Raw genomic sequence first — 16,927 nt, forward strand, 5'->3', positions numbered from 1 at the left:
CAACTGATTCACAGAAATTACACCAAAACAATAGAACCAAGTTTAATCTCACGTATGACTGGTTGTCAAGAATGGCCCTGAAATACATAAAAAGGGAATGTGACTCATTTATTCTTCTATAAAAGAGTTGTCTGTTTAATTGTACAGTTTCTTGGTGATCTAATATTGCTAGAGTATATTCATTTTACCATCTCTCACATAATGGCTCAAAATTTGAGATAATTACATTGTTCTTAGAAGCATGATACCATACTCACTATTAAAATTGAGAAGCTGTCAGTTCCAAATTAATGCATTTATCAGTAATGAAAATAAAAAGCAACAGCTGCCCTTTTGGTATTCATCAAAGAAAATCATATGGGGCAGCACATATACCCCAAATCCTTTCCAGCATCTAGCTGCCTACTGAAGGTGAGGTGGGCATGCAGAAAATGGCAAGAAGATTTGCAAGACAGTCATACCACAGCTAAAGAGAACTGACAATCTGACACACAGGTCCACCATATACCCATCACCACTAAACTCACAAAATACTACTGCTCTGCTGGGATTTGGGTAATTTCTCTTTCCCTTTCAAGATACAGAAGATGTTCTTTCTAATATGTTACAACTACAACAAAATGTTCAGAGGAGGGATTAAATGACACTATTTGCCCCAAGGGTACACTGTTTCTGAAAAGGTAGGGTGTTGCTCTCTTCACTGGACTAATAAGGTAGGTGCTTTTAAAGACACTTTCACTTATTAGAAAAGAGCACAATTCCCACCACAGCACATCTTAAACGGTACCCTTGAGGACTAAAAAAGTTAAACATGGGAGGGGGGACAGGAGGAGGACTGAGCTAGAAAAACACTAATTGAATAAATGTCCATGTATTTGAAGTACTTACTCTTTGGAGAATAACTGGCTTTATGATAAAGGATGCAACCAAATGGCAGCAGTACAAAGTCAGTGTCCCTTACTCCACAAAAAGAAAAGATGAACTTTTTCTCTATTTATAAAATTTAAAGAGGAAAAGAAATTTTAATTTTTGTGGAATTCCATATTTTAAAATATGAACTATCATTAAATCAAGCACTCAACATATGCATTTAAATGACTGTTCCCCTCACTAAACTTTCTTTTTAGTACTTACATCCTTAAGCCTACATTACTTTGACCAGACTAAAATTGCATTTCCTCAAAGCAGATAAAGGGCAGACCTACTACTCCCATTTTTAGACATGGGAAATTTCGGTAAAGGAAAAGCTCAGTGAAATACATCATGATGGTAACAGATTACAGAAGCTATACTTCCTGCTTTGTACTAATGATTAATTTACACATAACATAGAACACTTTCATTTCAAAGGCTGAAAATAGTTTGTGTCCTAATTTATACAACTATGGGAGATTCAGATATACTAAGTTAGAAAAAATGAGACTCCAACACTGTCAGAGTTCTTCTGTAAAGTGAATCAAGAAGATATTCACTGAAGCGAGGTCAGAAAGAGCATTTATAAATTCTGTTGCCATAACTATGTAAGTTTTAACTCTGATAAACTTTTTACTCTTCCAGGTAAGTTTTTTTGTCATTTTAAAGGTTCTTCAAATATGTGTGGTGGGTGGTGGGTGGGGGGTGCTTTGTGGGCGTTTAATACGATCTCAGTGAGACTAAACATGTTATAATGTGATTTCTAGGTTACCTCAAATTCCTGACCTGAAACATGAAGTCAACTTAATCAATCCAGTACTTGAAAATGAAGGCATGAAAATTGCTATTGACATTTCCTTTTCTTATACGCAAAGAGTTAAAAGCAGAGAAAGAAAATTTTAATCACATACAAGTGACAATATCAACAGAATTCAGAATAGTGATCACCTTTTGCCAAGGAACAGAAGTAATATTGGGACAAGCAATATTGACAGAGAAGGGTCATCACAAAAGAACTTTCTAGAGTAAAAACAATGTTCTGTATCTCAAACTGGGTAGCAGTTCCAAGGTGTAAACAGGCAAAAATTCAATGTGTTCCACACTTTGATTTATGCATTTTATTGTATGTGAACCATACCTCAATTTAAAAGTAAAAGCATTCAATACAAGTAAGTTACTGCAACCAGAAATTAGGGATAAGAATTATAAAATCAGAATATGTTAGAAAAAAAAAAAATGAACCTTTCCAAGATCTAGCATAGCACTGTACACAGACTAGATAGCTAAACAAGTATTTACTGTAAAAATTTAGTAAAAATATACCAGGTGGTTTGGAAGATCCCTTCTGAACTAATTAGAACTTCTAATGTGACTGTTTTTCTAAACATTCTAAATATAGTCTCAGTCTATAAAACAGCCTCCAAAAGATGGAAATTAAAGGCCTAGAGAACCTATGCCTCAAAACACAAAGAAAATACACTTGTCTCAACTCTAGAGTACACATTTAAGGAATCTCCTTATCTAAGGAAGGCAGTCCATTCTCAACATTTTGCAGCCACTGACAGTACAAATCTATCTATGGTCTTCTAGTGACAAGCAGGAAACAAAACTTAATACTCAGTCAAGTTAAAAAAAAAAACCTACATGATGATGTTCTGTCTTCTGAATGGCATTCTATCTGTACAGCAATTTGGTAGCTATGGAGACCAAAAGCAACCAGCAGTTTTCAAACATAGATCATAGCACATGGGTGATATTATCAAAAGATGAGGTTTAACGATCAAGAAAGGCTATCTGCTGAGTAAACCTGGCCAGACGATGTTAGAGTCCCTGTGTCAAGAACCCAAAGGTTCCCACACTGAGTTTCAACTTCCATTTTCAGCTGAACAAAGTAATAGGACTAATTTTCCTTTAGGATGTAAATATTTCTATCTACTCTACCTAGGTTCCTACTTAAACAAAATTCAATAACTGAAACGAAACTGGAAGGTCTTCGCAACTAAATAATCTGTTTCTAATCCTGGGTGACAATAATTCCAAATGTATCATTTTAAGTCGATTCAAAAACCATTTTTAAATTATTTAAAAAATAAAACTATCACATGCTGAATGGGAATCACATTCATTGTTATTCTATCTTGACCTTGATAAGGCATTGTGGTAATTTCAGAAATGGGATGCTTGTAGGTAAAACAACAAAAATAATCCACCCTTTAAAATAGCCAATCAAGAAACAGAAGACCTGAGGAGTATCAGCTCTCTTGAAATACTGCTATTCTGGAATAATCATCAACTATGCATAAATAATCACACTGATCACCCAAAATCAGAAAGGAGAGACTGAATTATATATTCATAAGAAATGTGTTTCTTAAATTGCTGCCCTAACCCTCTCTCCCCACAAAGCCAGTGTCTTGCCAATGTTTAAAGTCCTAGGTCAGCAGGTTGAGTCTCTTTATAAATTCTGAACTGTCACCTTTGCTTATGGATAATGACAAAATATTCTGCAGAGCCTGTATAACTGCATTGACAAGTTATACTATTCTACATCCAACATTAAATAAACCACGTTACTTAGGCTGGTCATCATTTTTCAAATACCCATTTTAGCTTTCCACAAGTGCCATCCAGCCCAGCCCCTTGTGCGGGGCCTGCTCTGCACCAAAGCAATTTCATTGTATAAGTTTTATGACAGATATGCTGCTGCTGGACTGTGGCGCTAGCCAGCATATCAAAATTGAAGCCATTGTGTAAAAAAAAAAAATCTATTTAAAAAAAAAAAGCTTAACTTTTATTTTTTGTATCTACATATAATGTCTGTCCCTATGTTTCTGTAAAAATATGGGAAGAAGATATAATGACACCTCTTTCTCCTTTTAGATTAAAAAATGTAAGCCTTTTTTTCTTTCTTAATAAACACTATCATCTCAGATCCTCACAGTACCTATTTTAGGGTTTAAGGACCATTATAGAACCACAACAATAGATCAGTGACAGACTTGATCCCACCAATTAACACATTCTGGGGAGGCTGCCTAGATTCCTGTCTTCCTCCCTCCTTCTTGGAGGCCTGATTTTGACCACTCTGACATCCCTGGCCTTAAGGATGAATAACCCAGTGAAGGGGAAGTCCTTTTCCTGAGACCAATTTATTTGTAATTAGAGTCAAAATACAAAGGCTGGTAATGACCTACGGCAAAGTGATATGAACTCCAAGCCAATGAAACCATGACAGCAAGCAGATTTCTAAATAGCAAAGTGAGATCCATTTACTTACATGAAGATTCAGTGCCAAACATGGCTGGCTCCAGAGGCTGCTTTTAAAAAATTAGAAGAATGGAAGAAAGAAGGAAGGAAGAAAAAAATCGAGGACAGTGTACGTGTGAGAGTGGAGAGATGAGCTGCTACACAGCAGAGGTCATGAAGACAGACAATGCAGTCCAAGCTGTGTCCAGCTGCCAGATTCTCCTCTTACAAGCTTCAGTGTTCTCCAGTGTGATTGAAAAGCAAGGTCTCCTACAGCACCAAAAACCGAAGAGCTGCTTTTGAAAATCCAATAGGGAAAGGCAGGCCGACGTGGCTCTTCTGGGATGCAGGGAGGCAGAACTAGGTAGCAGCGGGGGCAAGACTGGGAGCAGCAGCAACAGCGGATACTGCAATCCCCAGCCCAGTTATAGCAGTAAGACAATAGCAGGGCTTATGCATACACCGGTGACGTCAGAGACACTGCACAGACCGACTGCGCTGCTTGAGCCAGAGGCTCCAGGGGCTTCAGGGGAGCAGGCAATTCAAAGGGGAATTCCTTTGTCACAAAATGCCCAAGACCAAGAGCCACATACATATTCACATATATATTCACCCTCCTGACAAGATCTTCATCCTGAGATACCAAGCACTAAAAGAGACCTCAAAGAAATTTAAATATTGGCTTTATAGCAACCAACCACAAAGATATGCAAATTAGGGTTCTTGATTTTAGGCAGCAAGTAGAACTTTTCAAAGGAATTAAGAATATGAGAAATGAGAAAAATAACCTACCTTTTAAAATAACTCCAGAGTTCATTGCTTTTTCAGTAGGCTTGGGTAGACTGACAGATTAGGGGTTTGTACACTCAATCACAAGTATGTGAAAATATGTACACTATTCCACACATATCCTGGCATATAAATTCACAAGCAAATATAACAATAAAACAACACTATAAGGGCTTAAAACACTGTTTGACAGCCAGTGAGCACTCAAATGTTAAAGAATACATGATTAGCTATTTTACAACTATTATGCAAACATGAAAACCACTACTCTAGGAATATGTGTATGTACACATTTTTCCTATCCTATTTTTTTTGCTTTACTTTTCTTTATTTTGCCTTATGAGAATTCCTATCATTTTTCCAGGGTAACTCAGTAATGTTAATGCTGTGTACACACACCTGTGTACACCTGTGCAAGTAGGCATATATGATCAACAATCATATTTCTTTTTCACCCCACCAAGACAAAGAAGATATTATTATTTTGTCTCTTGATTCATTACCTGCATTACCTTTACTCTTAGAAATCTACTTTTTTCTAAAAGCTATAAGTGCATGGACTTTTATTAGAATATCTATCCAACACAAGCACAGAAAGTTTGTTTCAATATTTTAAAAATATTGAAATGCACAAAAAAGTGTGGGTGTTTTTCAATAATCCCATTGTTAAAGTTATATAAAACAAAAAGTTCAAAAGCTCAAGTTTCTTTTCCATTCATTCATCTAAGGTATATACTTTTTCTAATACTTTCTAAAGTATATAAGCATGTCTCTATATAACACAGCTTTTAAACACTAAATTCTTATATGGTGTGGAACTGCAAATTACCGTCTAAAAATATCATTAATAGTTCTTCTAGTCAGTATATGTACATCCTCCTCATCTTTAAATGGTTACATAATAGTCCATCGTATGGATGTGCATAAAGGTAATCTGACCTTCATCTTATCGAACATGCTAAACCATTATGGAAAAATTGCAATGATGCTACATAAGAACAAATGTTTTATTGTAGGTATGATAATAATGGGGCTTTCCTGGTGGCTCAGATGGTAAAGAATCTGTCTGCAATGCCAGACACTTGGGTTCAATCCCTGGGTCAGGAAGATACCCTGAAGAAGGGCAAGGCAATCCACTCCAATATTCTTGCCTGGAGGATCCCATGGACAGAGGAGCCTGGCGGGTTACAGTCCATAGGGTCACAAAGAGTCAGACACATCTGAAGTGATGGAACAAACACACACACAAGATAATAATAACCAATTTTTACTGAATGTTTACTCCGTACTAGGTATTATTTTGAAAATTTCACATATATCAGCTTACTTAATCTTCGTAACAATCCTACAAGGCAGATACCATTATTATCCACATTTGATAGATGGTGGTCATGCAGGTTACTAAATGATAAGCTGGGATTCAAACCCAGGCACTCTGGTTTCAACACATATGCTCTTAACTACTCATCTATAATGTCTCTTGAAAAAAAAAAAATACCAAAATTATATTTTAAGAATTCAACTAAAATAAAAGGAAAATAGAAATCAATAAAAAAATATGGAGAAGAAAGTTCTTAAAAGAAAAAGGTCACCAAAAACACTAAAAATGAGAGAAAATTTCAAAAATTAAGAAAAATGCATCCCTCCCAAAATAAGCAGTCCAGGTTAACAACCAGTGGAAAACACAAGTATACCTCAAAGATACTGTAGGCTCTGTTCCAGACCACCACAGTAAAGCAAGTCACACAACTTTCTGGTGTTCCAGTGTATACAAAAGTTATGTTTACACTGTACTATAGTTTATTAAGTGTGCCACAGCATTATGTCTAAAAAAATGTTAATTTTAAAATACTTTAATTGCTAAAAAATGCTGACCATCACCTGAGCCTTCAGTGAGTTGCAGTAATAACATCAAAGATCACTAATCACAGGTCACCATCATAACAAATGTCACAATGAAAAAGTTTAAAAAATTTGTGAGATGAAAGTTTGAGACAGAGACAGAGAGTGGGCAAATCTGTTGGAAAAAATGGTGCTGACAGACTTGCTTGATGCAGGGTTCCCCAAAACTTTCAACTTGTAAAAGGATGCAATTTATGCGAAGAGCAATAAAAGGAAGCTCAAGAAGATGAGGTATGCCTGTATCAATAATAGTGCTGATATATATAGCTATAGGAAGTAGGAAAGGGCAATACACTTCAAAAGGGCTAAAACCAGAATACTATCTTACATGAGATCTGTTTTAAATTGTATACCAGATGTTGCACATGAATAGTCACACAAAAGGGGGTGGATGTGGCCACAAGAAAGGCAAAAGGAAAAGTAGAATAAGCAAAGGATCCGTGGATAACAGATATAGTTATTCCTCCATATCAACCAGTTCCACATCTGTGGATTCAACCGACAATGGATCAAAATATTCAGGAAAAAATATTACAGAAAGTTCCAGAAGCAAAATTGGAACTTGACGCAAGTTTTTTGTGTCAAAAATGCTATTTTTGACATAGCATTTGCATTGCATTTACATTGTACTTACAACTTACATAGCATTTATCTCATATTAGGTACTATAAGTAATCTTGAGGTGATTCAAAATATGCAGAGGGGATGTACGTAGGTTATATGAAAACACTACACAATTTTTATATAAGGTATTTGAGCATCTGCAGATTTGGGGTTGGGGGTAGTCTGAAACTATTCCCTGCGGATAATTGAGTAACAAATGTACTTTCCATAGTCTATACACAACAACTTCTTGCCAACTCACTGATGTAGCTCCTCTCTTCAGTTCATACATGATATCTGTATGCATATGTAAATACATTTTCTGAGTGCCTATATTTATTTCTTGGCACAGACTTCTAACAGTAAGTTAAAGGCTGCATTATTTTTCAAGACATCTACTTTTTAGATAACTATAGCAGGATCAGGCTTCCCTAGGGCTCAGTTGGTAAAGAATCTGCCTGCAATGTGGGAGACCTGGATTCAATCCCTGGGTTGGGAAGATCCCCTGGAGGTGGGCATGGCAATCCACTCTGGTATTCTTGCCCGGAGAATCCCCATGGGCAGAGGAGCCTGGCGGGCTACAGTCCATGGGGTCGAAAAGAGTTGGACACGACTGAGCGACTAAGCACAGCATAGCAGGATCAGTATGTTTAAAAAAATTAGGTCTCACTTGCAGCAAAACTGGACACATATGACATCCTCTAATTCCTGTTAAGGTTTCTATAATCTTCAGATGTCAGAGGTATTTCTAAACACCTCTGGAAGGTTGGGATCCATATGGTTGAAGACCCATCTTTGAAAATATAGATTTTGAAATTTTAGTTTGCTCCCATTCTCTCCTCTGGGCAGCTAGCATGAGCTCAGAGAATGAAGACAAATTTTAATATGCTACCTAAGGAAAATGTAAAGAAAGGAAATGAAGGAAGAATAAAACTGACTAATGTCCTCCACACTCCTTCATAAAATCACATAATATAGTCTAAAACCAAAGTGATCTTTGGATTATCAATTATGTACAATTATGCCTGCCTGTGACCTTGCCTGCCTGCCACCCTGCCCTTCTATTAGTAAAGTGAGTACTGTTAATTTCAGGATAAAATTAGTAATGAAAGAAGAGATCAACATTCAAAATAATTTAGTGGTCAAAATAATTATTGTTAAACTAGAATGTTGTGAGAAAAACAATAGTAAAATATTAAAGTAAGTGAACAGTAATTTTTAGAAGAAACCCGATTCATAAATCGACTCAACAACTATTTCCTGAAAGCCTACTGTTTTGTACTCTAAGGGTACAGCCATTAACAAACTCCCTCCTCCGTAGAGCTTATATTCCAGAGGGTGAGGCAGACAAATATGTAATACATTCAGTGGGGGTATATGTCATAAAGAAAGATAAGAGGAATTAGAGGATGAGGAGTGATTGAATGGGAGGGTTATTTTAGGTAAAACAGTCAAGTAATGTCATCCTAAAAAGATGACTTCAACAGAGACCGGAAAAACTGAGAAGAAACCACATGGGTAACATGGAAACTACATGGGGAAAAGAACTTTCCAGAAAAGCAAAATAAATCTATTCCTAAATAATCAAGACTCAATTTACTATTGGAAGATAACCCCTCTAGTGCTGTGATGCTGTCATTAGTATCAATACAAAAGTGGTTGTGCTGAACTGTGCTGACACAAAATAAGTTCTATTTTCGAATGCAAAAGAATTCACTCTCCCATGAGCTGAAAACATGTGTTCTTTTCATCAAAGTTTAATATACCAAATATACCTATTTTTGCAAACATAGAAATATTTTTTAAAAATCACCATAGAAGACAACACTCAAAATAGCTTCCCACCACATCAGACAACTAATTTAATTTAATTATCTCTATTAATCTGGTAAGAATTTAAACCTCATTTTCTCTTAAGAGTACATACAGCAATTTTAAAAGTATCATATCTGGAGTTCCTCTGGAGCTGTATCCTTTGTTCACATTAAAGTTTTATTTTCTTAGTATTCCTCTTGATGTTTATTTAGCATGTTAAAAGTGTGTGTCTTGAAACCAGAATTGAAAAAGACACGTGTACCCCAATGTTCATCGCAGCACTGTTTATAACAGCCAGGACATGGAAGCAACATAGATGTCCATCAGCAGATGAATGGATAAGAAAGCTGTGGTACATATACACAATGGAGTATTACTCAGCCATTAAAAAGAATACATTTGAATCCGTTCTAATGAGGTGGATGAAACTGGAGCCTATTATACAGAGTGAAGTAAGCCAGAAAGAAAAACACCAATACAGTATACTAACGCATATATATGGAATTTAGAAAGATGGTAACAATAACCCTGTATACGAGACAGCAAAAGAGACACTCATGTATAGAACAGTCTTTTGGACTCTGTGGGAGAGGGAGAGGGTGGGATGATTTGGGAGAATGGCATTGAAATATGTATAATATCATATATGAAACGAGTCGTCAGTCCAGGTTTGATGCACGATACTGGATGCTTAGGGCTGGTGCACTGGGACAACCCAGAGGGATGGTATGGGGAGGGAGGAGGGAGGAGGGTTCAGGATGGGGAAAACATGTATACCTGTGGCAGATTCATTTTGATATATGGCAAAACCAATACAATATTGTAAAGTTAAATAAAATAAAATTTTAAAAAAAAAGTGTGTGTCTTTTAAAATACCATCCATGAAAAAAAAATACCATGTATGGGTTATTACTTAAAAACAACAGAGAAGTGTTTTAATGGCAATATATAAACTACATAAAAATTTTAAAAATTAGTGATTCTGTCCTTTGGGGGAGAAAATTGTACAAATTTATAATTAAAAATATATGTATAGTGAAGCTCCCTAGTAAGACTTCAGAAATTTCATTTCTTTGTCTATAAAGTATATTCCTTCCTGCTTCAACATAGAAACAGACATAGAACCTTCTAACATACATGTAAGCCTTCTAACAAATAAGTATATTCTATTTTAGAGTCCCAGCACAAACTTCTGGAACACTAAAGTCAAAAGGAAAAGAAATCCAAAATCCAGAGAGAAAGAGAGATACTATTATTGTATTTGGTTTAAAGAACTCTAAAATAGGAAATATGGATTTATAGAAAAAATGTATTTGGGTATTCGGAATAATTAATTACTTCTAAATGTTTCAGCTTCAAAAAATATTCACCACAAAAGTCCTTTAGATAGCAAGTGCCTAAAATTTGCATTTTATTAACAATTTCACAATAATTTTATTTTCACCATAATTAGCTATCTTGCCAAAGATCTATCCATAGAGTAAAAGGGATCATTTATAAAGAACATGTAAGTGCTTAATTTAAATGCACTTTTTGTCATTATTTGGGGTACGGAAAATAGGTCTCTGTCCTGGTAGAAAAATCCTCTAAAGTTTTTGTTGTTTAGTTTATAAGGAATATGTCAGAAAAGTGTCACCATAACCCAAAAGTTCAAATTTAGGGAAATACAATTTTGAACTAGTTGCACAAATTTTGAGCAAAGATCCATGCCCTTATCTCCTATTACCACCTCACCTCTCAACCCCACTTCCACCCCATCCAATCTAAGGGAATCCCCTACTTACTCATCAAGAACCACCACCCACGGTTAACTTAACTTTACTCTTGTACCAACTTACCACTCAGTGAAACTAGAAGCTAAGAACAAGGTTAACCAGTTTAAAAAAAAGAATAGGCTAGTTACACTCAGAAATTTAGGATAAAAACTGAAATTCTCCAATTCACTTCACCATGTCAACTCCATCTAAAAGATGGGGCCCACACATGTACAAAACCACCACCACAATGTCAAAAATGTTTTACAGTCTCCGTAGACTGTGTGTATATTTTATTCTCTCTGTGGCATAGTCTGAACTCGGATGTTTGTACTCTAAAGCTTCTTGACCAGAGGGTCGAAATATGAATTAAATATGAGTTGCTGTTTATTTTAACTCTGAGTATGGCTCAAAATAAATACAAGAAACAACAAGCACATGTCTGACAACTTCCCTTAAGTATATATGTATGCTAAATTAATCATGATTTATATACAACAAAGTAATACAATAGGAGTAAACTCATGCATAATAATTTTTTAAATACTTTCATTTACAAACATAACCAATGTAATTTTTAAATAATTCAGAATAGTGTATTTTAAGTAATTCTACATGGCTGGAAAATATTTTAAATTTAATTTTACCTGTATAATCCATAAAGAAGCAGTAGGCAGGGAACCGGGTATTTTCCAAAGTAAAACTCTATCAGACTCAAAATGAAACAGCTCCCTGGACAGCAAACCGCTCTGGGGACAGCCTCCTGCCATGTGACATTGAGCACACACACTTCTGCTTATCTCTGTTCAAGTTGCAACGGTCATGGCTCTGCTCTCCTTTGCCCGTTTTTTTAAAGTCATCCTTAGAAAAGTCTTTCTAGAAGACTTTTAGAAGAGAAGTATTTATTATTTCTTCCCATTCATTCCTGTATTGTTAGTTTAAAACTAGGGAAAAAATAAATTTTCTTCTTTCTCTGAGTGAAAAGAACTCAAAATATGTATACTTCATCCTAGTACTCAACATTACCAAGCAGCATAACCTGAAAGGAGTCAGCAACCAAATTTTTAGGAAGAATAGTCTTTTGTCATTATGTTCATTCCTTTGATAGTGTGCACATGTGATCCATTTGAAACACATTTGATTTGTAAACAAACCTAATACAGGTAATGCAAGAACAATCCTTTAAAGCATATCTAAAACCTTTAACTCATTTGTCTGAGTCCTGAAACAGACATCAGATGAAAAGGACATATGATCATTCCTGTAACAGACTGTATCTGATGTAATCTTTTATGTCACATTGCCACATGCACTGAGCCATCTTTTTCTTCATTACCAATTGTTTTCATCTTGAATATGTCCTGGCTAAAGAAACCTTAAGAATGGTTACTTCATCTTGACACAACAATTCTTTAGACCTTGCCCAGACACAAGATACAAATTTTTAAATTTTTTATCAACAGTCTTTTCTTTTCAGCAACCTAAATGGTTGGATAATTTCCAGTTTATAAATATAGTAATACTCTCCCAGATTGCAACTACTTTGAGAAAGAAAAGTATTGATGTTTTGAGCGGTTTTATTGGAGTAGTGGGATATTTTGCTACTTTTCTTTCCATGGAATAGGTTTCTCCATAAGATAATTACAAAGTTGACAATACTAAACAATATGATTCTAATCTTCAATATAACATCAGAAGTATAAAGAGTACAGAAATTTAAACATTTTGAGCCCAACATCATCTATAATTCTATGAAACGAATGAGAAAGCATCATTACATTCAGCCATCTAGGCGATGCTTCATTACCATAAGCAGATCCCATTACACCACCATTCTGCTAACAGTCAAAAGCTGTTAATTCCCATCAACTTCACCTGTCACTGTTGCTAAGCAGCCCTGTCTTACTTCTGGGGCTTTAATTCTCTTTATCTCAATCTAGGGTACTGACTGGGGAGCTTTCCATGAGCCATGAAAATTTGATATACTTTTTCCCTGGTAATTAAAATGTGCAAATGGCTAAAACATTATGATTGTTTTAAAACAGTAAGCTAAAAATTCCCAATAATAGCTGTCTTAATTTCCACACAACTTACAAGTATGTGGAAATACTGATAGCCATTATCAGATGTCACAAGAAATGATGTTTTGAGTGTTTCACAACTTAGTGCTGTCAGCATGGATTTGAGCACCATTATTTTAAGAATAATTGTTTTATTTTTACCCTTTATATTTTATAACTCTTAAATCACAGATATTTTAAGGAAATGCATTTGATTCACAAGTAAGAACATAATGAAAAATCCAAATGAGAAAGTAGAAGACAGACAGACAGATGGGTGCTGCTGCTAAGTCGCTTCAGTCGTGTCCGACTCTGTGCGACCCCAGAGACGGCAGCCCACCAGGCTCCCCTGTCCCTGGGATTCTCCAGGCAAGAACACTGGAGTGGGTTGCCATTTCCTTCTCCAATGCATGCAAGTGAAAAGTGAAAGTGAAGTTGCTCAGTCGTGTCTGACTCTTTTCAACCCCATGGACTGCAGCCTACCAGGCTCCTCTGTACATGGATTTTCCAGGCAAAAGTACTGGAGTGGGGTGCCATTGCCTTCTCCGAGACAGATGGGTAGATGGCTCTAAAACCTACAGTCCACAGTTAAGTGAATTCACCACACCTCAGAAAGCCAGCAGAGTGGTTAGGAGCCAGGCTTTGTGTCAGACGACAAGGTTTAAGTCATTGCTTAACTGGATGACCTTAAGCAAGTTTTTAAATCTCTCTGATCTCAACTAAGTGACAAAGGGCCTAGATCAACATCTGGTTTGTGACAACAGCTAGTACGTAAACAGCACTTAATGTGGTCCAGGCATTGTTCTAAATCATGCATTAATAACTTACTTAACCCATAAGATAACCCTGTGAGGTATTATCCTCATGTTATAGGTGCAGAAACTGAGGTGTGGAGGGTATGTAACTTGACTGAGGCCACACACCATACATAACAAAGCCAGGATTCAACCCAAGTAGCCTCACTTAGATTTCTTGTGCTTAACCACCTCCACAGATAGATCATCAATAAATGGAAGCAGAATAAGAAAGATCATTTCCAAAAACTAGGTTCATTCTTTCCAATAAAACCATTTCTGCAGTTTGTCAAATATTTTAGTTCAGAGTTTATAAAAACTCTTTTTATAGTCTGTGTTCAATCCCAGTACACAGAAAAATTAAACAGATAAGCAGAATGAAAGGGATAATGTCTAAAGTCATTGTGATAGCTTAAAATGAGAGTTGCACTAGCCAGTTAAGCAGAAATAAGTACTCAAGTGCAGAAAGTTATAACCGTAAAAGGACTTGTACTGTGTACTACCCCACTCTCCCAGCAACCACTAAGTCTCTCCTTCCCCTCTCTACTTTTCAGTTTCCAAATGTCACAGAAGATACGACTTATCTGGCCTCCAAAGAGGCTGAGCAGTTTCCTCTGACTGTAACTTCAAAGCTTACTCAGGAGGACAGCACCTTCAACTAGATCCCCTGCCTTCCTCCCCAGGAGTCTTCTCTAGCCTCATCTCACCCTCAGCAAAGCAGACTCACTAGTATGCCTAGATGCACCCCTCAGACACAGAAACAATTACATCACAGTCCTCCCCAAAACACACTTACAAGTCACGGGAGTCACAGGTTCTTTGCAAGTCATCTGTTCCCAGTCTACAGTCGAGGGACAAATGTCCTCAGTGCAACTGCCTGCTTCAGGAGCTGCCCACACTGCATCCCCAAACCCCGTCCCAGAGTTGGGCTATAATCTATCCCTTCATGGTCCAAGCTGGAAGAAGTAAAATTACTGAACCAGACCTGTTGAATCAACACTACTACTCATTACCTCTCTGGCTGGGAAAAGTTCTGGAACACTTATAGATGTGGGTTACCTATTTCCTCATAGGTAAAATGAGGAGGTTGAACTGAATGATCGCTAAACCCTGTGCAACTCTAACAATACAGGATTCTACTTTAAGCCAATTATAGCTGGATGAGAAAACTGAAGTGACTTCCAGCAGGGAGCTCTTCCTTTTCCTCCAGCCCACATCACCCCTCCTCCATCGTGCTAGGGTGTTGGGAACAGCCCCACCTCAAGGGTGGGAAACCAGCAACCCAGCAGGTATTGTCGAAACCTAGTGCATTTACGTTGAATGTCTAATTTCTCCAAACGTTCAGACACTATTCATCTCTAGACAAGCCCTAGTAACTCAGCATAGGGGTGAGCAGACAAATACAAACATTCATAAAACAGAATAGAAATGACTGGTTGGAGGCCCTCCTTACTGGTGAGTTCATGGTCTGGTGGATCATACCTCTTAGGAGAACAAGATCTGTGTACCAGCAATAAAGCTTCTGAACGTGACCCCTCCTTCCAAAACACGACTGAGACAGACTGGACAGGGATTGCCAAGTTTTCTACAGATGACAGCTCAGGGTTGAAACACAGATCTCCTTGGTTTCCTCGTCATGGCTTTCCTATCTGGAGTAGTTTCTGCTATGTGAGCCCATAGCCCTTTGCCTACTTAGAGAAAAAGAATGAACAGAGCTCCAACTTAATACTTTCCTCTTAAACCTGAATACCATTTACCATAATTGTACCATATATTTTACATCATATTTCCAACAGATAGAATAACTCACTTTATCGCACATTTTAAAACCCCATGCCCAGGGTTGGATTATAAATGCTCACTCTATTATTCCAGAAATGAAAAGATGGGGTTTTCCCTCCTGTCTCTCTTCTCATCTTCCTCACCAACAAGTCACTTAAGTGAAAATGCCTTAATAGTATGCCTCATTCCAATTTCCATTTACTCTAAGGGAGAACAAAGGTTACCTAAGAAGTCACTGCTTATCCATGCTTCCTACCAACACACTCCAGCCTGCATCAGCCTCAGTATTTCCTTTTCATGTTCTGTCATCCTTCATTGCTTACAGGTCTACATGATTATCACATGGGCCCTCCCATATGCGAGAAGACTCCACTGCAAAAAGGGTTCTCTGAAGTAAATGCTAACAGCATTAGCCCATCTCCTTGCATGAGTGTGCTCACCATACTTCAAAATGTTTAATAAACCAAGATACAGCAGCATAAAGCACCAACCAGATAACAAAACAGGACAGGAACTGTTCAACTCAATACCATGGACCAAGACCAGTGCTATATATTCTTCAAGAAAGTTAACAATCATCCTCACCAAGCACAAAAGCACAATTATGACCAAAGGCAAGGTGAAATCTGACAGAAGATCTACGTTACCCAACTCCAAACCCTGAGATAGGGATTATTTCTAGACAGACAACTTCTCTGCTATATTTGAAAAGAATCAGGTCAATGGTGGCAGGATCCAAAGCTCTCAGTAGCTGCAAAACTCAGACCTCTTATGAAGTAGGAGGGTCACTTCCTGCTTTCATGAGCTCCAAAAAAAGTGATATCAAGTAACCACAGCTGGAGAGAGGGGGAAAATAACTTTTATAAGAGGTGGAATACCACTGATGTTTTGATTCTGTCAGAACAGTATTGTAAAAAGAGACATCAGTTTAAATGTTTAAAGTTAACCAGTGAAAAATACATCAACTAACCCAGACATAGAGTTAAGACTCATGAGAAACGTAACTAATATTATTAAAATGCCTGGTAAAGGACGGGGGGCATACAGGGTGGAAAAAAAAATGGCTGGTAAAAACATGAAAGATTAAGATCTTCTTCCCATGAATATGGATCTAACAATAAATGCATTTGTTCATTTTACACTTTGAAAGTGAGGGTCATTTTATATATGCTGGAATCAAAGCTCTAGTGGAAAGACCACAAGCAAATCCAGGTTTCTACAACAAACAGAGAGGTGCGCAAGCCAAACATACCCTTCTGTAGAAAGCTTC

General features: G+C 36.9%; 1 protein-coding gene across 8 annotated transcripts in view; it reads right to left on the bottom strand.

Moving 5' to 3' along the window:
- The window catches only part of ST7 (suppression of tumorigenicity 7), a 268,621-nt gene that overhangs the window by 208,103 nt on the left and 43,591 nt on the right, over positions 1-16,927 (bottom strand). The window contains exon 1 of one of the 8 annotated variants that reach the window (XM_019958720.2): positions 11,669-16,866. The exons of 6 other annotated variants lie outside the window; for them this stretch is intronic. In XM_019958720.2, coding sequence (XP_019814279.1) covers positions 11,669-11,681 — 13 coding nt within the window. In that variant the 5' untranslated portion in view covers positions 11,682-16,866. Of the gene's footprint in view, positions 1-4,189; positions 9,663-11,668; positions 16,867-16,927 lie in introns of those variants that run through there. One more of the 8 variants, XM_019958719.2, reaches the window with a different exon arrangement.

This window comes from Bos indicus, chromosome 4 (genome assembly GCF_029378745.1).
Source record: "Bos indicus isolate NIAB-ARS_2022 breed Sahiwal x Tharparkar chromosome 4, NIAB-ARS_B.indTharparkar_mat_pri_1.0, whole genome shotgun sequence".
Lineage (NCBI taxonomy): Eukaryota > Metazoa > Chordata > Mammalia > Artiodactyla > Bovidae > Bos > Bos indicus.